Consider the following 21,180-nt stretch of genomic DNA (forward strand, 5'->3'; position numbering starts at 1 on the left):
TCCTTAGTCATCACCTTTTGGTCAGTCCTGGTCTGAGGCTTCTTGTTCGTATTTTTACTTGATTGTTTTCCGGGGAGGGGCACTAACCCTCCGCCAACTCACTTATTGTCATGTTGGGAACACTTGTTAATTGGTTATAAGGTTACCACCCAGCGTTGTAAATGCTTTCCTGGTTTACAGGAAATCATTTAGCTTGCCACTCAATGTAGAGCTGCCATAAAGACAAAACCACTACATTAAGTGGGTGGAAGTATGAAATACGTCACATGTTTATTGGAAAATATATGTTATTCATATTTTTCCCGTCCTAATTCTTCCGTATCACTTTCGAGAACATGGGCAGACGTGGTCGTAGAAGCTACCACATCAGCTTCACTGTGCTTTTCAGCCTGTCTCTTGAGTCTTCTGACATCAGCTGCCATTTTTTGGCATCTCCTTGAGTCGGCTCTATCAACAGGGCCCAGCTGGAAAGAGCCTTTGGTCCCCACTTTAGCTCTCTGATCATCTAGGTATTGCCTGTCCTGTATAGGAACCAAAAATAAGAAATATGTGCTTATATTGCATGCCCAATGGGATTCAGCTGAATAATGCACACATAGAACCAATTATAAATCAGAGAAAATATTCACCTTCTTTCTAGGACAAGTGCAGACAATATGCTGGACTTGACAGTTTTCTTTGCTGCACTTCACAGATTTGTCATCACAGTTACAGACAGGCAATTCACATATACAGGCGGAAATATCAAAAAGCTTATCTAACTTTGCTTTCAGTTTCTGTTCCTGAACTGTAGGAAGAGATTTCCTGTTGATGGCCTTTGCTTTCTTGAAGCACGCTGTGTTGACCATTTTCACCACGTAATACTCTCTATGCAGGGTAAGCCGTGGGTTGACTGCCCCCCAGATGTCGATGACATCCTTTGCTATCATCTTAGCAGTAGCATAATCATTTACATGGGGATGACTGTTCTGCAGATAATAGCAATACTGTATTACTTGGCAGAGTGTAGGCGGTTCAGTTTTATCCAGTGGCGAAAGGTGACTGCAGAACTTTTTGGCTGTACCAGTCCAAGTTGACACTGCAGAATTGCAAGTTCTTCCCATTTTCAAGAAATGTATCACAACGTAACATACCTGCAACATGACAAAAGTCAGGCTCAGTGCATGCACATATACTATGCTTCATACAAACGAAAGTCAGAGTAATATTGTGAAAAACTTCAATGGGTCACTGATATTTGTATTTGTCTTTAGATCGATTTCCTCAAAAAACTATAGTGATGGATCTAAAACTTCTCATCAGACATCATAATACTGAGTCCTAACTATCTCTACTTGTCCAAGATAGTAGTTTTATAATGAACCTACCCTACTGAGCATTGAGCCACCTGATATGGAAAGAAGAGTCATAAAAAGTATCAGAAAGGGAAGGGAGAGGTAAGATGAGAGGAAGGCAGACGGAAATAAAGTGAGAAAGGGGAAGGGAGAAGTTCAGTACTACCATACATCAAGTGAGTGGATGATTGTTGCCACCACCTCATAATTTCAGTCATTGTTTAAATTATGTAATTACAATTGATGTATGTATCTTTGTTTTAGAAATGGTTTACATTTAAGCTTTACTGGTTTGTGTATTTCCTCAGGATGTACACATTAATCTGTTGATTCCAGATCAATGACTTATAAAAGTATTACATAGTTGCATTGATGTACCATGAAGTACTTGCCCACTAGATAGTCTACCGTTGTGTATGTAATGAAGTGATCTGTGATTCAGGTGTGTGGTGAGAGGGCAACTGGACATGCACAAGGCAGCTTGCAGTCAGTTCATCTGAGGAGCTGATGTTGACCCCTGCTAAAAGGTAATGACTGTGCCAAGACTCAAATCTTCATGTTTATGTTTCTGCCTCTGCCTTTATAAAGTGTTGTACTGTAAACCATTGTTTTGCATGGCTATAATGTATTCCTAGGTTGTACCATGCATTGTGTAAGTGAAATCTGCACAGAAAAAAAAGCTTAAGAATCCCCTTGTTTTGGTATTGGGGAAAATTGAATTATAAATATTCCCAAAGATTCCTCTTTTGGCTCTGTAAAGTTTTTGTTATCTTCAATACAGGAGTGATTCCAGTATAGTGTGGCTTACTGTCAAACTGTGCCACAGTTGATGCTATCCATGTCTCTGATGCACAATAATGAGGTGGTAGGAAGTTCAGAATACATTCCAAAAGTAATATAGCAGTTACTTGATGATTACACATTTTAAGGGTTAAAGATGTATTGGTCATGAATGAAACAGTCAAGTGATATTAAATGTTAAATTATATTTTTTGTTTATAAAAGTTCATGTTGTACACAGATTTGCAAACAAGCCTCTAGTAAGACAAAGACACAGTATTTTTTCTTTAGCTGTTTTAATATACATTTCTATATGTCTTTTATTGCTTTGCAAATTGAATAACCATTAAAATGAACCTGAACATTTTTTTTTCTTTTTTGTCAGTATAAATGAGCTCCATGCAAAATTAGGGTTCACTGGACCATGTAATTAACTTCATGGAAATGCTGGTCTAATGGCGGCTGTTGTTCCAGGTTCACAGCTAGAGTCAGAGCAGTAAAACAGTCATAAACACTGTCGTCACTGCCTGAGTAATGGATGATAAGTACAAAACAGGACTGAGGGCACATCTTATGTTGTGTTAGCACATCCAACAAGAGGTACCTCAGCCAACAAATTATGGGTTATTATCCATGTAGTGTCCTGTGGAAGATTTTTTTTTTTTTTTTTCACAAAGCTGATTTGGATTATATACCTGGTGTGGTATCCTTTGCAGTATCTTTTACGGCAGAGACAATGGGTAACAGCATTTGAAGTAAGGAAGATGGTGGTAATATGCCTGAATTGACAGCTTGACTCAGCAGTGATGGCCTGTATGTTTAAAGTTACGGTTCAGAAGCATTCACGTGTTAGCAATATTTAATCCTTTGGCCTTGTTAGGTGACTGTGGTCGCCCTACCAATTATTCTTTGTGGCAAGTCAGGCAACCACAGTCCACAGCCGAAAAAAACACATTTCCATCTACACGTCCGTTGTTTTTCTCTAAATACAGTAGGTTTTGATTTCTTTTATGTGCCAACAAACAGTATACATGTGTCTAGTGTACATATACAAGTGAAAAACCTTGTTTGAAGTAAATTCTTGTCATTATAGCAAAATTAGAGAATAGCACAAATTAATTATTTTTTCATTTTTTTCTCAGAAAATTACAATGTTCTTGTACAAATATGGTTAGTTTTGATTTCTCTGTATGTGCCAGCAGACAGTGTACTGTACATGTGTCAAGTGTAGATATACAAGTGAAAACATTGCTTGTCATAAATAATTCCTTCATTATTGCAAAATCACACAATTGCAAAAATTAATTTTCACATTTTTTTCTTATGGCCTTAAAGTTTTTTCGTAGAGAAATGTGCATTTTTTACCATTATCACACTAAAAAAATTAGAACTTCACAGTCATTTCCCATTGGAAAAGTAACAATATAATTAGCACAATTTTTTAGGGACTTAGGCCACAACCAGGGGAATGACTGAGAAATGATAGGTCATGGCCAAAGGGTTGAAGGAATAATAGTCTGTGTTGAAATTTTATCCATTTTTTATGTGTTGAAATTTTATCCATTTTATATATGTACTATTATTATCCAGTAATAGTGATGAATTTTTGACACTGTTCATTGTAATGGGAGCATCTGATGACTGAGCATGGGTACAATGAGGGTAAGTCATCCTGTTGGTGGCAGACAGTAAGATTAACACCAAGGTAGAGTAACTGAAGTATAGTGGAAGTTGAGAGAGGTGGAAGGAATGATATAATGGAGGTGGTAAAGGAAGAACCAAATGTAAAGTTAGAATATGAGGTGAGTTACAAAATATTGGAGGTGGTAAAGGAAGAACCAGATGTACAGTCAGAGTGTGAGGTGGGTGACAAAATATTGGAGGTGGTAAAGGAAGAACCAGATGTACAGTCAGAGTGTGAGGTGGGTGACAAAATATTGGAGGTGGTAAAGGAAGAACCAGATGTACAGTCAGAGTGTGAGGTGGGTGACAAAATATTGGAGGTGGTAAAGGAAGAACCAGATGTAGAGTCAGAGTGTGAGGTGGGTGACAAAATATTGGAGGTGGTAAAGGAAGAACCAGATGTAGAGTCAGAGTGTGAGGTGGGTGACAAAATATTGGAGGTGGTAAAGGAAGAACCAGATGTAGAGTCAGAGTGTGAGGTGGGTGACAAAATATTGGAGGTGGTAAAGGAAGAACAGTCAGAGTGTGAGGTGGGTGACAAAATATTGGAGGTGGTAAAGGAAGAACAGTCAGAGTGTGAGGTGGGTGACAAAATATTCCTCAGTGACAATGAGACTGTCCTGGACACAGTGTCCTTAGCTGAAGTTGAGCAGTTCAGATGTTTAGAGTGTGGTAAAGCATTTCCTTTTAAGAACAGTCTTACCCAACATGCAGTTATTCATTCAGGAGTGAAGAATTTCAAGTGTGATGAATGTGGTAAACTGTTTTCTCAGAAGGGTGGTCTCACTCAGCACCTATTAATTCATTCAGGAGTGAAGAATTTCAAGTGTGATGAATGTGGTAAACTGTTTTCTCAGAAGAGTGTTCTCACTCAACACCTATTAATTCATTCAGGAACGAAGAACTTCAAGTGTGATGAATGTGATAAACGATTTACACAGAAGAATAGCCTCGCCAAACACCTATTAATTCATTCAGGAGTGAAGAATTTCAAGTGTGATGAATGTGGTAAACAATTTACAGATAAGTGTAATCTCACCAAACACCTATTAATTCATTCAGGAGTGAAGAATTTCAAGTGTGATGAATGTGGTAAACAATTTACACAGAAAGTTAGTCTCATCAAACACCTATTAATTCATTCAGGAGTGAAGAATTTCAAGTGTGATGAATGTGGTAAACAATTTACAGATAAGCGTAATCTCACCAAACACCTATTAATTCATTCAGGAGTGAAGAATTTCAAGTGTGATGAATGTGGTAAACAATTTACACAGAAAGTTAGTCTCACCAAACACCTATTAATTCATTCAGGAGTGAAGAATTTCAAGTGTGATGAATGTGGTAAACAATTTACACAGAAAGTTAGTCTCATCAAACACTTATTAATTCATTCACGAGTGAAGAATTTCAAGTGTGATGAATGTGGTAAACAATTTACAGAGAAGGGTACTCTCACCAGACACCTATTAATTCATTCTGGAGTGAAGAATTTCAAGTGTGATGAATGTGGTAAACAATTTACTCACAAGCATAGTCTCACCGGGCACCTATTGTCTCATTCAGGAGTGAAGAATTTCAAGTGTGATGAATGTGGTAAACAATTTACACAGAAAGATACTCTCAACAAACACCTGTTAATTCATTCAGGAGTGAAGAATTTCAAGTGTGATGAATGTGGTAAACTGTTTTCTCAGAAGGTTGGACTCACTCAGCACCTATTATGTCATTCAGGAGTGAAGAATTTCAAGTGTGATGAATGTGGTAAACAATTTGCACAGAAGAATAGCCTCACCAGACACCTATCAATTCATTCAGGAGTGAAGAATTTCAAGTGTGATGAATGTGGTAAACAATTTACAGAGAAGGGTAGTCTCACCAAACACCTATTAATTCATTCAGGAGTGAAGAATTTCAAGTGTGATGAATGTGGTAAACAATTTACAGATAAGCATAATCTCACCAAACACCTATTAATTCATTCAGGAGTGAAGAATTTCAAGTGTGATGAATGTGGTAAACAATTTACACAGAAAGTTAGTCTCATTGAACACCTATTAATTCATCCAGGAGTGAAGAATTTCAAGTGTGATGAATGTGGTAAACTATTTGCACGTAAGCGTAATCTCACTCAACACCTGTTAATTCATTCAGGGTGAAGAATTTCAAGTGCGATGAGTGTGGTAAACAATTTACACGTAAAGGTACTCTCAACAAACACCTGTTAATTCATTCAGGAGTGAAGAGTCTGTGATGAGTGTGGTAAACAGTTTTAACAGAGAAGCAGTCTCATCAGACACCAATTACATCATTGTGCAGGGAAGAGTTTCTAGTGTGCTTAATGTGGTAAACGGTTGACTCGGTTGATGTCATCTGACACTTTAATTCATTAAGGAGTGAAGAAAAACAAGTTTGATCCATCCATCCATCCATTGCCAGACGCCATGTATCCCAAACGGGGTGGCCCAGGGCTCAGAGTTAATTGTTTTTACAGGGAGGGGCACTAATCCTCCACCAACCCCACTTGACACGTAGGGAGAACACAAGTTTGATGAATGGGGTAAATAGTTTTAAGTTCTCTGCAGTATCATTTCAGGAGTGAAAAAATTTGAATTTGTGGTGACTGGAAAACTGTTCAGAAAAAATTCTTAACCCGAGGCATCCCGTCGACGTCTGGGTACGTCAACACGCTTTGTAACAGCCAGTCCCGTCGACGTACTGGTACGTCGCGCAATAGACGTGTTGCCAGTTCTGGGTAAACATGGCCAGTGCATTCTGCCATGTACTTAAAAACTTACGGTATATGTATCTTTTGATTTAATTTATCATTTGCGCTGAACAAGACGTGATAACTTTAATTCTTTGCGGCTGGAGGGAAGGAGCCGCCATGTTGGCGATGACGTCAGCATTCACACTGCAGACGACGCTCCAATCCATCACACAATGCTTTACCAGTAAGATATGATAGTTGTACCTGCATGGCCACCGTAGATCCGAACTATCCCCTTCAGGTATGTTGTGAAGGAATACTTTTCATGGTGTAAATGGATGATACCTGTTAGGTAAGTAAATTGTGGTGAAATCGACCAGATGTAGCTTACAGCTACACCATACCCGAGCGGTACTCGTACCTCATGAGGTGGAAAGTGTTAAATGTATGCCGTACAGAATCAGTTGTATAAGTTTATAATAGTATTATGCTCATATTTATATTTAATAACTTCATTATTAGTTTTCTGAAAAAAACAGTTTCAGTGACCCTGAACTACAGTACAATACTTCAGGGGAGTGTGACGAAATACCGAATCGGCGGTCATTTACCGAATCAACACCGAATTAATTGGCACGTTTTAATTGGTATTATAGATTTTATTACCATAGAGGTTCATACTCACCTAATTATCCAAAATCTAGTCAAATTTTTGTATTTAATTTTACCTTTTAAAAAATCTGGATTCACAGTGAAAACATGCTAAAATCAGCGGAAGTGTTTCTCTTTTAGCTCAACAGCTTTCCTTGGCAGACTTCTGCTTTGTATAAATATTAATTTAACATACAAGTGCATTTATTTGCACTTTAAATCAGTATCTGTGCAAAATATAAGTCTGTCAAGGCATGTTGGTGATCTAAAGTAGAAATACCCGCTAACCTTAGAACGTTTTCGCTCTGACTCATAATATTCTATTAATAGTTAAATTAAGCATAGTTTTTTTACTGAATTTCAGATAATTAGGTATGCATGAACTTATATGGTGAAGAATATAATATTTTCACAACAGTAAAGACAGCATTCCAGCACTGGGAACTTCCGACGAGCATCCAGCCACCACTGTATTCGTTTATTGTTATTGGCTAGTATACAGAGGAATAATTTCCCTACTGTGCTTTTGTCAGTGCACTTACACATTGGAACGAAACATTAGCAATTATTCCTCTGTCACTGGACATTCTTAGTGGTCAGAAATAAACACAGTGTATGCTGGCTAAACGTAAACAAAGCAGACTATGCTGCCTCAGTGTGAGTAGTGACGTCACGGCCAATCACAGGCCATTTCAGAGTCACGTGATTTTTCGGCTACTTTATTATTTTTTCATGTTTCTGCACATTTCTTTTGGAAATAATAGTTGACATAGTTATTTTCTGTGTATCTTTTACCCATAGAAGTATATAACTTCAAAAAAAATTTTGACCGGAAACTCGTCTATTGCAAGGTTCATAATTTGCACAATTTTCAAATCTCACGCTTGATTTTGGGTACGCAGGGTCGGGAGACCTTCCCTTACATGCCACCGGGCGGGGACACTCGGCGACCCCGCGAGACCCGCGCTCAACCTCGGCTCAGTCACTCATCTGTTAGCAGTGACCCAGGTCAGACATAGCGCACAGAGGTCTCTCAGAGGAGCAAATTCGAGCAGCCCTGGATGCCTTCACAGGCAACAGTGATTCGCCCCTCGATGATGAGATGGCAGACAAGGATTATGTACAACCAGAGGAGGAGGCAAGTAGCAGCAGTGATGAGGAGGTCCTGTCCCCGAGGAAGCAGCGCTACGTCACTTATCGTGCCATGAGAGTGGGCCAGCCTGCAACAAAACATCATGCAATCACCTCTCTGCAGCCCCTATGTGATGTGGAGGCCGAAACCGAGGACGAGGACGGAGCCATGGGACGTGCTGCCACGTGGTACGGCCACGAGATCATCACTCATCGCGACCCCGAGCGCACAGCACACCGTTCTATGAGGTATGGGCCTAGTATTTTATTTGGGGAGGGCAGAAGTGGCGTGGAGGGAGTGGGGAGTGAAATTGAAAGTGTAGGGGCGGTCACTGAAAGTGAGAGTGGCGGGAGTGAGTCATCACTCTCATGTGGTGGTGCGAGGCAGCGGAGCGTATCACGTGGGGCAGTGAGGGTGCGTGGTGAATCACGTGGTGTGGTGATGGAGCGGGGAGATGAGATGGAGCCACTCCCCGGCACGTCTTATGCCCCCCAATATTCCCAGACTTACTCTCCACAACCCTCTGATGTTCCCCAAGGCCGTAAGGGTAAGGGAAAGGGGAAGGGTAAAGGCTGAGGGAAGAGGAGTGTGAGTGGGGAAGCCCTCCGCACTCCTCCCCAACCTCCCCCACCAGCATCTCCTCCCCACCCTGACAATGGGGACAATGGGGACGAGGCTAATGTGAGTTGGAATTGGGAAGATGGCAGTGATTTCTCTCCCATCATTCACCCCTTCACTGAGCAGGGGTGCGCTGCTGCACGGCTCCTGGGATTCACCGTTGCTCCACCAGGTTGGATTTTCTTCCACCTGTTCTTCGGTGAGGGTTTTGTGGAGCAGATTGTGGAACAAACCAACCGTTTTGCTAGCAGCCAGCACCGTGAGAGTGAATGACTGGGCACAAGGAGCCGGCATTTGATCATTTACGATTACTCTGTCTCCCTGGCAGAGATGTTTGTATTTTTTGCCTTGGTACTTTTTATGGGTATTTTATGTAAAATCAGAATTCCGGCATACTGGACAACGGACCCTATCATGCAGACACCTGTATTTGGCAAGATCATGAGCCGTAATCGGTATCAGCAAATTCTAAGCCGCCTCCACTTTTACGATCCTGATGATTTTGCCAATGCAAATGACACTGATAAAATGAGGCTAATTAGGTTGGTTTTTGCTCACCTACGGCAAACATTCCGTTCCTCATTTTTTCCCTATAGAGACCTTGTCATAGACGAGAGTCTCATGTTGTGGAGAGAGAGTATTTCTTTTTGCCAGTATATACCCAGCAAAAGGCACCGTTTTGGGTTCAAGATCTTTGTTATGTTTGATTGTAGGACTGGTTATGTGCAAGACATAGTCTTGTACACTGGTGCACAGACAGACATAATAGATTATCAGAGTATTGGACTGTCTGAAGCAGTGGTAAAGACAATGATTGAAGAGTCCCTTCATCATGGTCATGTCCTCTACCTGGATAACTGGTACACTAGCCCTCTTCTCGCTCGTTATCTACACGTGCATGACATGGGACTCTGTGGTACCGTCAAGGTGAATTGGCATCACATGGTCAAGGTGGGGCGGAAACTAGAAAAAAATGAGGTGATCTTCTTCAAGGCTAACAACATCCTAGCTACCGTGTGGAACCACAACAGAGAAGTCTGCCTCTTGTCCACGGTTCACTGCCCATTGATGCACCGTACAAAGTCCGTGGATTACCGTAGCGAGAGGAGGCGCCGCATCTGGAAACCCGAGTGTGTGCTGGATTATAACATCAACATGTGGCTGATGGACCAGTCTGACTCCATGTTATCCTCTGTCGAGTGTGCCAGGACCACAATGAAGTAGTACAAGAAGCACTTCTTTCACCTGCCCGATATAACTGCCCGCAATTGCCACCACCTGCACGCCATGACAACAGGAGTGCAGGAAACCTTTGAAGGGTTTGAGGGAGCTTATAGCCCAGTATGTGGTCGAGAGGACCCAACAATGCACATGCACTACCCCTACTGCCCAGACTCCCCTGAAAATTTTTGCCCGCCATTTTCCCACTCCTATACCTCCCCAGCCAAATAGACCAAGGCCCCAATGCAGGTGTTGTGTGTGGTAATTCCCTTGTGAGACCCACCACTCAGAGAAAAGACACCCGCTATGAGTGCGTTGAGTGTAACGTGGGTCTCTGCATTGACCCTTGTTTCAGTGAATATCACACCTTGATGCAGTATTAATATGGTGTGAATGCGATATGACGCTCATACTCAGGAAAAAATGCGATATACAGACGCTCAGTGTAATTATAAGGCCCGTAAATATGTAAATAGTAGTATAAAGTGGAAACGGGTGTATTGTAAGTGGAAAATTATTATGTAAGTGCATAAATATATTCTAAGTCGAAACATTCCTAGCGAGTGTATATAGATGTGATATTCTGATGCTCAGTGTAATAAATAAGGCCCGTAAATATGTAAATAGTAGTATAAAGTGGAAATGGGTGTAATATACCGTATTTCGCGGCATGTAAGACGCAGCATTGTGAAAGACGCACCCTAATTCTGGCAGGGCAGTTTTGTGAAAAAAAAGTTTGCCCCAACCAAGACTGCAGTAAGGTTTCTTGATAAGAGCCATTACCACACAGATACACACCTTTCAGAATCTATTGATTACTGATCATCAGCCTTTGGTTTCTTTTTTTTATATACAAAGAATGGTACAGGAAAAGAAAACAATGCCCCTTCTTGACCAAACGTGACTGATATGAGCCACTATCACTTAGATACACACTCTCCTTTCAGAATCTATTCAGTACTGCTCATCATCCTTTAGTTTCTTCTTTGATGTACAAAGAATGATACAGGAAAAGAGAAAACAAAACCCCGTCTTAACAAAACGTGACTTCAAACCACGAGGCCATCTCAACTTTGTTGATAAATATGTATCAGTAAACTGATATAAACACTGTTTTTAATATTTTATGAATTTAAAACCACAAATGAAGTCAATAAACTCTATTCTTTCATTCACTGACGAAAACATAAAGTACAATGAATGTTCACATCAGTTCATTTATCCTAAAAGAACCCCGTCATATTCCACACCTGTTACGAATTTCCTCACATTGCCTTGACTCAAGCACAATATCAGACTACTACCATCATTAATCATGCACTCTAACTAACCTGTAATTCATTCATTGCCAGATGCCATGTATCCCAAACGGGGTTGCCAAGGGCTTAGAGTTAATTGTTTTACAGGGAGGGGCACTAATCCTCCACCAACCCCACTTGACACGTGGGGATGCTAACAGCATCTGGTGTTCCCAGGCGGTCACCCATCCAAGTACTAACCAGACCCAACATTGCTTAACTTCGCTGATCGGACGGGAAGCGGTGTACTCAACGTGGTATGGCCGTCCACAAATAATATAAAAACGTAGCACTTGTACAATGTTTTACAACCAAAGTTCAATATAGCAAGGCTGCTTGGGAATAGGATAGACAGCTGTTTTTACTCTCTTCTCTCAGTATCAGTCCTTCACTGTCAGCTATATTTGCCTTGCAGGATCAACAATTAAAAATGCATGCTTCACTGATCATAATTTACTATAAACATTCATTTCAAAACATACTGAGTATGGTGAAAACATCCATTGTTACACCTTAGTAACACTGCTGCCTCCCAGTCGCTAGACAGCAGACTCTACCCCTTCCTCTCAGTATCACTTCCTCACTGTCAGCGATGTTTCCCTTGCAGCATCAACAGTTAAAAATACGTTCGTCACTGATCACAATTGACTAAAAACGGACATTCATCTCAAAACATGTCGAGAATGGTGAAACTATCCCTTAGCAACACTGCTGCATCCCAAGTGCTAGACAACTGTCTCTACCCTCTTCTCCCAGTATCACTCCCTTACTGTCAGCTGTTTTCCTTGCAGCATCAACAATAAAAAATGCATATTTCACTTACCAGAATTTGCTAAAAACAGACATCCATCTCAAAACATTCGAGTACTGTGAAAACATCCATTTTTGGTCTTAACACTGCTGCCTCCTAGTCGCTATGGTACACACACACACACGCACACATGTACACACCACATGCAACATTCGCTCGCCTCTGAAACATTTACATCAGTCAGTTTTGGAGTACCCAGTGGCTTTATTATATGCCAAAAACATCAAAATGTATTTGGTTGTTCTATATAAATATCATCACTTAAGGACATGAAACATCTCAAACAATTTATTCATCCAAACATCGTCAGTGCAAGACTAAAGGTGTACAGCACCATTGATCCTAAATTTTCCATGGCTGCATCTGTCATGATCACCTAAAACCTATATTCACTTCATATTACTGACATGGTGAAAATTTCACTCATCTTCAAATCCTGAGAATTCATCACTACTTTCCCCAAGTCCTGAAGCATCACTGGAAGTCATCACCACGGTCATCATCACTGTTTCACTGTCACTCTCATACAGTAAATGGTCCTCAGTACCATCCATTGAATTGCTTATACCACACTTCATACGACTTTAACTTGGCAATCGTTTTAACTGAGCACAGGCGATATTCAGACTTGGGGCATTTGATACAGCCCACATTAACCTCCTCAGTACATGTTTCCTGAACTGAATAAAATCATATGGCGAGCATGAATAAACTACCTTATAAAATACATTGCTGGGCTGAAGGGATTATAATAAGTGGATTATCAGTTCCCTAGCCTGACTCTTCCCACTCCTACTTCCTTAACTACACCCACACCAAACTCTCACCTACACCTTAGGATTCTGGTCGTTTCGCCCGTAACGTCCAAAATGGCAAACGACTTTACAACCTAACCTAACCTAACCTAACCAATTTGGACATTACGGCCTAAATGATACCCATTGCCGATCATGAGAGCTTTGCTTAGGCAGCAGAGATGCAGAAAGTGAATGTTGTCAATCATTCTGATCGCTTCGTCTGCTAAGAATACAGCAGAAATGGCGGACGCTGATATGAATGCCCGTCAGGCACTGCTATTTCAGATATTGCATCAGTTATGCTACTCAGTGAATTTTATCCTATTTTCATAACAAAATACTGTAATTGGGTGTGCCCTGAGTTGCATAGACATTGATAAAGTACTTCACTTGGCTGAAAAAGTGAAGCTGTAACTTCATGCAGTACTGTTTAACGTTACAACTGTTTTTCCTGTTTTTCGCTATTGGTATAATAAGACTGTTCACTTCTGTGATACTCTTGTCAGGCATGAAACAAAATGTCACTAAGAGAAGCCAACCATATGAGGGTGATTGAATTTCCATATGCGACAAAAATCAATTCTGATGACTTGTCAGGTTCGCTTGCCAGCATCTCTCCAGTATGACTGCTTTGCTAGTTAGTAAGTGGATGGCAAGCAAAGTGGTTATGATTTCCTTTCAGAAGGTTAGCAGACAGTTCACCAAGGAGCATGTTGGCTTGCTAGAGTAGGGTGTACGCTAGACGCTAAACTGCTAAGTTGCTAAACCGCTAAACCCACTGACGGTATTGGCCAGTCGAGCTGAAAACAAATTGTGAATGCTTTGTGTTCTTGAGCTTGTGTGTTTTAATATCTGCTGCATATATTCATTCATTCATTCATTGCCAGACGCCATGTATCCCAGACGGGGTGGCCAAGGGCTTAGAGTAATTGTTTTACAGGGAGGGGCACTAATCCTCCACCAACCCCACTTGACACGAAGGGATGCCAACAGCATCTGGTGTTCCCAGGCGGTCACCCATCCAAGTACTAACCAGACCCAACGTTGCTTAACTTCGCTGATCGGACGGGAAGCGGTGTACTGAACGGGTACTCAACACTCACAAAATGTCACAAAAGTAACTGACCTAATTAGGGTTACTGAATTTCCATACGTGACGAAAGTCTGTTTTGATGACTTGGCAGTTTCACTAGCCAGCATCTCTCCAGTATGATTGCTTTGCTTGTTTTGAATGGATGGCATGCAAAGTGGTCATGATTGTCTTTCAGAAGGTTAGCAGACAGTTCACCAGTGATCATGTATGTTAGCTTGCTAGAATAGTGCGGATGCTAAACTGCTAAACCGCTAAATATCTTCACGATGTTAGCCAGTTGAGCTGTAAACAAACCCGCGAAAGTTTTGTGTGTTTCTGATCTCCCGTGTTTCTTAAATCTGCTGCATATACACACTAGTGTATATTATTTTTAAAAATAAAATCAAGTCTGCATACTGTAGAAAATACCTGTGGTTGCTAAGCAGCGAGATGATCATCTTTATAAGAGTTTCTTCTCAATGGAGCCAAACTAACCTGCCTTAGTCTAGCGTGCAGGACGCATGGGGATATTTTAAGGTAACTTTGAGACAAAAAAGTGCGTCTTACATGCCACGAAATACGGTAAGTGGAAAATTATTATCTAAGTGCATAAATATATTCAAAGTCAAAACATTCCTAGCGAGTGTATACAGATGCGATATTCTGACGCTAAGTGTAATAAATAAGGCCAGTAAATATGTAAATAGTAGCGTAATGTGGAAACGGGTGTAATGAAAGTGGGGAGGTATATTGGAAGTGAAGAAATAAAATATAAGTTGAAACACGAGTGGTAGCGAGTGTGCTTACTACGTTAATATGCGCTAGCATTTCGCTAAATATCCTCATAAGGAATGTAAATAAGTGAAAACATTTACATTGTTTGAAAAATGGTATAATGTCATGGAAACAGTAATATGAAAGTAAAAAATATGTAATGTATGTTGAGAGAAGTCATAGCAAGTGTGCTGAGTAGGGAAATATGCACAATAATTATGCTAAATATCTAAATAAGGAATGTAAACAGCTGAAAACATTTACCTAATGCAAAAAATGGTAAAATGTCATTGAAACAGTATTATGCAAGTAGGAAAAATGATATGTTTCATGAAACAAGAAACTTAGCAACTAACGTGTAACCAGTGTGACCAAACTCGCTGTGCTTGCGCAATGGAACAGTGCATATTTTTCCTATATATCTCAATGAAAACCATTATATTCTTGTTGTGATTGTTTATTAGTTCCCAATCAATAAATGTAGACGTGTTCTTTGTTGTTTCTCCCCAAATTACCTACCATAGAAAACGTGAGAGCCTGACACGTCAGTGACAGAATACAATACCTGACGTGGGGAGGCTCACCTGTTCTCACCACTTATGGACCCCAGTAAGCCCTTTCTGGTGATTTTCCTTTGATTCTCAACAAAAACAGGTTTTAGCCAAAAATAAATTTTTCCAAAATAGCTCGGGATTGGGGGGTATAGGAGGTGGGAAATTGGTCGGGACGTGATGGGTTAATCACTTTTTTTTTTTTTATGCAAGGAAGAAGGAACCAAAGGCCATGACCCTGCAATAACAGTTCCCTCGAAGAGAAAAACAAAATACAATAGAGAGCTAAATTCAAGATCTGATCATTACGAGATGCCTGGACACACTGCGTTTGAAAGACTGGAGATCATAGGCAGCAGGAAATACAGACAGAGGGAGACAGTTCCAGAGTTGACCTGTTGCATAAATGAAGGACTGGGAGTAACGGTTAACTCTTGCATTAGAGAGTTGGACAGAAAAGGGACGAGAGTTTGCTGCTAGACGGGTGCTACGCGCCCGTCGTAGAGGTGGAGGAATGCATGCAGACAGTTCAGAGGAGCAATGACCATTGAAGTAGCGATAGAAAAGAGATAAAGATGCAACAGTGCGGCGAAGAGACAGAGGTTGAAGGGAGTCAGTAAGTGGAGGAGAGTTAACCCCTTAACCGCGGGGCGTCACTTTCGTGACGCTTGGGAGCAAGGGATCATACCGCGGGGCGTCGCTTTTGTGATTCTGTGTTATTTTGAATTCACCCGGGCTTCCAAGTGGGGGCTTGTATCATCTATCAGTACTGCCAATGTCCAACACTAGTCAGCACTCCTAATCTCATCTGTACTCCCATCCATTGTTGACAATTTAGCCATTTCTCCCCGTTCTTGACTCCCCTCCCTACCCCCCCTCCATTACCCTATCCTCTCGCCTGCCCGGCCATGCTACGCTAAGTAAATCTTCCCTGGAATTTTTCACTGATTTCATCCATTGAAATAAGCCCTATGTCGTATTCTTATACCAAATAATATATACAAGAAAGAAATAAGGTAAGTGAGAGTGCCATACACCTGGAATTGGCTAATTATCACCTGACAACACCTCACGTGCACTCGTTCGCTAATTTTCGCTGTTTTTTTCCCCTTGAAATATGCCGTATAATCTATTTTCGTAATAAATATACATGTAAGGAGGGAAGGGAGAAGCCTAAGTGATATTTACATTCACCTGGAACTACCTAATTTATAATGTATTGTCTAGATTTCCTGCCAATCATATCAGTGCTACACAAAGCTGTTTCAAGATTTAACATTGGTAGCTCTGATTATATATCTCCTAAGTAGGCCTCTAATCTATTTTCGTAATAATTATACATGTAAGGAGGGAAGGGAGAAGCCTAAGTGATATTTACATTCACCTGGAACTACCAAATTTATAATGTATTGTCTAGATTTCCTGCCAATCATATCAGTGCTACACAAAGCTGTTTCAAGAGCTACGTTGGTAGTGCTGAATAACCCTCAAGTAGGCCTCTCAACCCGGGCCGGCCCTCCTAGCAGTTCTCTCTCAGATTCCGAAGAGGAGGTACGGCTCATCCTCTTGCTGACTTCAGGGCCTTTTTTCACCCCCATGCAAGGGCCCTGTGACCTTTACCCCCTACTAAACCTCGTGTGGAAAGAGGTAAAGGGCTGACAATTGATAAAAGAGTGACTACGATCTTTCTATTGAGTAAAACAGTGCAAGTGGAATTGTAAATAATGTGTAAATAATGTGTAAACAGCAAGTGAAAGTAATGAATGTAAATATACGTGAACAATGGAAAATAGTTTTATAAGTTACTTCAAGTGACAGTGCATAACAGTGTAAATAAAATAGAAATGTAAATAACGTAAATAAAATAGAGAACGTAAATAGATATGTAAATGAGTAGTATTATAAGAATACGAGTATATACCCTAGGAGTAATGAAAGTGAAAGTTTCACTATAGCATGTCTGAATACTATGAGTTATGAGAGTGAAGATGAAAGTGACATTCACTCTCAATGCCAGTATACAGGACGAGAAAGTGAATGCTACGTATTTTACTGAAAGAAATTGAATCCCTACAGTGGCAATAAACTAATACTACTGAAGGAAACTTATGGATAAAGACTGTAGATATATATAAGTGTTATGTAGTTATAGAAATATAAAGTGTGAGGGGTTTTATGAATAATAAATGACAGAGTACCAAGAGCGAACTAGCGGAAGTGCGGCGGTCAGACGCGCTCATAATTTTCATTGCTTTCACAGTGGGTTTTTTTTTTGGAGTATGGATCCCAAACTACTTGAAAATCATAGAGTAGTATTTATAGTGTTTATATCTGGCTGTGGTAATCATATTACGGGTTGTCGGGAACTGTAAAGTGGAGACTTTGTTACCCAACTTCAGAGGTCTCCACAAGTCCTACGGTAACTGACGAAGGCTCAACAAACATTCCAGGAGACAGCTGAATGTATGTGCCATAAGCATATATAATTTTAATATTCTAGGACTAATAACTGATTTTTGGCAAATATTTTTTGAGAGTCTGTCGGAGCCCGAATAACCCCGCGGCACATGCAAAACATCGGTAAACATGCCCGCGGTGTAGGGGTTAATGAGATGAAAAGCCTTTGACTCCACCCTATTGAGAAGAGCTGTTTGTCGGGAGCCTCCCCACACATGAGAGTCGTACTTCACACAGGCATGGATAAAACCCCTGTGTAGAGTCAACAATTGTGCAGGGGTAAAGAAAGAACGGAGTTGGCTTAGCACACCCAATCTCTTGGAAGCATATTTTACAAGAGATGTAATGTGATCTTTCCTAGATAAGTCCTGAGTAAATGAAACCCCAAGCATGTTCAAGGATGATGCAGGCTTAAGCTGAATATTATTAAACATTAGTGGGTATACCTGTGGAAGATTTTGTCGGGTTGATAGGTGTAACAACTGAGTCTTTGATGCATTAAAAACAACCAGATTATTTTTACCCCAGTCAGAGATACGTGCCAAGTCAGAAATTAGGTGTGCCATAGCCTCATCCCTTGTTTGTTGAAGTAACTGCTGGGTTGGGCGTTGCGGGAACCGAATGGAAAGGTGAAGGGTGGAGACATCAGCGTATGAGTGGATAGGGTTAGATGTACAGCTTAGAAGGTCATTGATGAATAAAAGGAAGAGAGTTGGTGATAGGACAGAGCCCTGAAGAACTCCACTGTTAATAGATCTAGGAGAAGAACGATGGCTGTCTACAACAGCGGCTATAGAACGACCAGAAAGGAGGCTAGCGATGAAGGCACAGATAGAAGGATAGAAGCCGTAAGAGGGCAGTTTGGAAATTAAAGATTTATGCCCGACTCGATCGAAAGCCTTTGAGATGTCAAGTGCAATGGCAAAGCTTTCGCCAAAGTCCCGAAAGGAGGAGGATCAGGAGTCTGAAAGGTAGGTGAGAAGATCACCAGTGGAGCGTCCCTGACGGAATCCATACTGACGATCAGAAAGAAGGTTGTGATAGGAAAGATGCCTTTAAAATTTTTCTATTGAGAATTGACTTGAAACTTTTGAAATACAGGACGTTAAAGCAATTGGACGATAGTTGGAGGGTTGGCAGTGGTCACTCTTCTTTGGGACCTGCTGAATGAGAACAAACTTCCAGCAAGAAGGAAAGGTACAAGTGGACAGACAAAGGCGAAAGAGTTTGCCTAGGCAGGGTGTAAGCACAGAAGAACAGTTCTTGAGAACAACAGGAGGGACTCCATCAGGCCCATATGCCTTGTTAGTATGGTGGGCAGTGATAGCAGAAAATACATCAGCTGAAGAAATTTTAATGTCAGCCATGAGGAAGTCAGAGGGGGGAAGTGATGGAGGAAAAGCACCAGAATCGTCTAAGGTGGAATTGGAGGAGACAGTCTGTGCGAAGAGATCTGCTTTATCAGTAGAGGAAATAGCTACAGAACCATCAGAGTAGAAAAGAAGAGGGAAGGATGATGAGGTAAAGTTGTTAGAAAGGTTTTTGGCAAGGTGCCAGAAGGAGCGGGAAGAATTCGAGTTGGAGAGTTGAGAGCATTTAGTATGGATGAAAATTATTTTTAGTAGAGCGAAGAGCAGATTTAGCAGGATTCTGGGCAGAAACGTAAAGATGATGTGATTCAGGGGTGGGTTGGCTCCGGTACCTTTTGTAGGCCCTCCCGTTGTTGTGGACAGCATTAGAACAAGCGTGATTAAGCCAAGGCTTTCTTGCATTAGTCAAAGGTCATGAGAAAGGAATGTATGCTTCCATGCCCGAGAGAATAACCTCCATAATGCGCAAGGCACACTCAGATGGCTCCCGGCCATGGAAGCAATAATCATTCCAGGGAAAATCAAAGAAGTACTGCCTGAGGGCCTCCCAATCCGCAGCTCCAAAATGCCACAGACAACGTTTCCCTGGAGGGTCCACAGGCCGTACCGTAGTGATAGGACAGGTTAAGGTGATAAGGTTGTGATCGGAGGAGCTTAACGAAGAGAAAAGATTAACAGAGTAAGCAGAAGGATTAGTTGTAAGGAAGAGATCAAGTATGTTGGAGCTCTCTCCAAGGTGATCAGGGATATGGGTAGGGTGCTGTACAAGCTGCTCTAGGTCATTAAGGATAGAAAAGATGTAGGCTTGTTCACCAGGTGGATCGGTGAAAGGAGAGGAGAGCTGAAGGTGGTGGTGAACATTGAAATCTTCTACATTGGAGATTTCAGAGAAAGGAGAAATGGATGGAACGTATTCCATTGTAGAAGTAAGATGGTCGAAGAATTTTTTATAGTCAGTCGAATTAGGGGATAAGTAAACAGCACAGATATATTTAGTTAGAGAATGACAGGAAAGCCGAAGTCAGATTGTAGAGAATTCAGAAGAATCGAGTTCAGGAACACAAGAGCAAGATAAGTCGTTGTGTATATATACACAACAGCCACCTTTGGATTTGAAATAAGTATAGAGAAAGTAGGAGGATACAGAAAATGGTTTGATGTCAGTTGCCTCAGACAGCTGAGTCTCAGTTAGAAAAAGAAGGTGAGGTTTAGAGGAGGAGAGGTGGTGCTCAACAGAGCGAAAGTTAGAGGAAAGGCCGCGAATGTTGCAGAAATGAAGAAGAGAGGAAATCGGTTGGATCGTGATGGGTTAATCACATGGCACCTGACAATTTACTCAGGTGTGAGAACAATTATATAGTTATGATGAATGAGGCAAAGCTTGAAGAAGAAATCAGGCTTTAAGCAGGCATAGTGCCATTCACTGACAAGTGATGGAGAATACATGTTTTATCTCTTATCTTGGATTGCCAGTTTAACCCCTTCGTTACCGCATTCCCCCCCTCCCCTGCTAAGCTATCCCTCCCTGCCAAACCGACTTCCCCCAGGCGTGGCTTATTTGTGGGGTAGTATTTATTTTATCATTACATCATTTCTATTTGCTTTATATTATTTATTTTTGTATTGGTAAGTAGATATTGACCACGAGATGTGTTTATGATGTTAAAATAATGTACATGACATAATATATATGTTTAACCAACTGATTTAGTAAACATACAATATACAGATAAATATAGTAGATAGAGATATAAATCAGTGAATAAGGAAGAGATTAATTATTGTATTATTTACCTTGTAAGTATGAAGAAGATCCATGAAGGATGAGGTAGGCAGCAGGGAGGTCAAAAGTAGGTGGGGATGGGGTGATGCGCTTCAAGGCCAAACTGATATCAGAATCAGTATCACTCTCCCCACAACT

General features: G+C 40.9%; 1 protein-coding gene, 1 non-coding gene and 1 pseudogene across 2 annotated transcripts in view; 1 reads left to right on the forward strand and 2 right to left on the reverse strand.

The window, feature by feature from the left end:
• The first annotated feature begins 3,751 nt into the window (after positions 1-3,751).
• The window catches only part of LOC145410774 (uncharacterized), a 75,994-nt gene continuing 58,565 nt past the window's right edge, over positions 3,752-21,180 (forward strand). The window contains exons 1-6 of the mRNA XM_080280876.1: positions 3,752-3,776; positions 4,524-5,161; positions 5,246-5,861; positions 7,267-7,331; positions 8,061-8,166; positions 8,232-8,368. Coding sequence (XP_080137002.1) covers positions 3,752-3,776; positions 4,524-5,161; positions 5,246-5,861; positions 7,267-7,331; positions 8,061-8,166; positions 8,232-8,368 — 1,587 coding nt within the window. The remainder of the gene's footprint in view (positions 3,777-4,523; positions 5,162-5,245; positions 5,862-7,266; positions 7,332-8,060; positions 8,167-8,231; positions 8,369-21,180) is intronic.
• Positions 11,580-11,698, reverse strand: LOC145410881 (5S ribosomal RNA). The gene has a single exon (XR_013899333.1). It is a non-coding gene; the product is annotated as a 5S ribosomal RNA (ribosomal RNA).
• Positions 14,020-14,138, reverse strand: LOC145410858 (5S ribosomal RNA; annotated as a pseudogene).

Source organism: Coenobita brevimanus, chromosome 86, assembly GCF_032717465.1.
Source record: "Coenobita brevimanus isolate Jiangsu-jjx chromosome 86, ASM3271746v2, whole genome shotgun sequence".
Classification (NCBI taxonomy): Eukaryota; Metazoa; Arthropoda; class Malacostraca; order Decapoda; family Coenobitidae; genus Coenobita; species Coenobita brevimanus.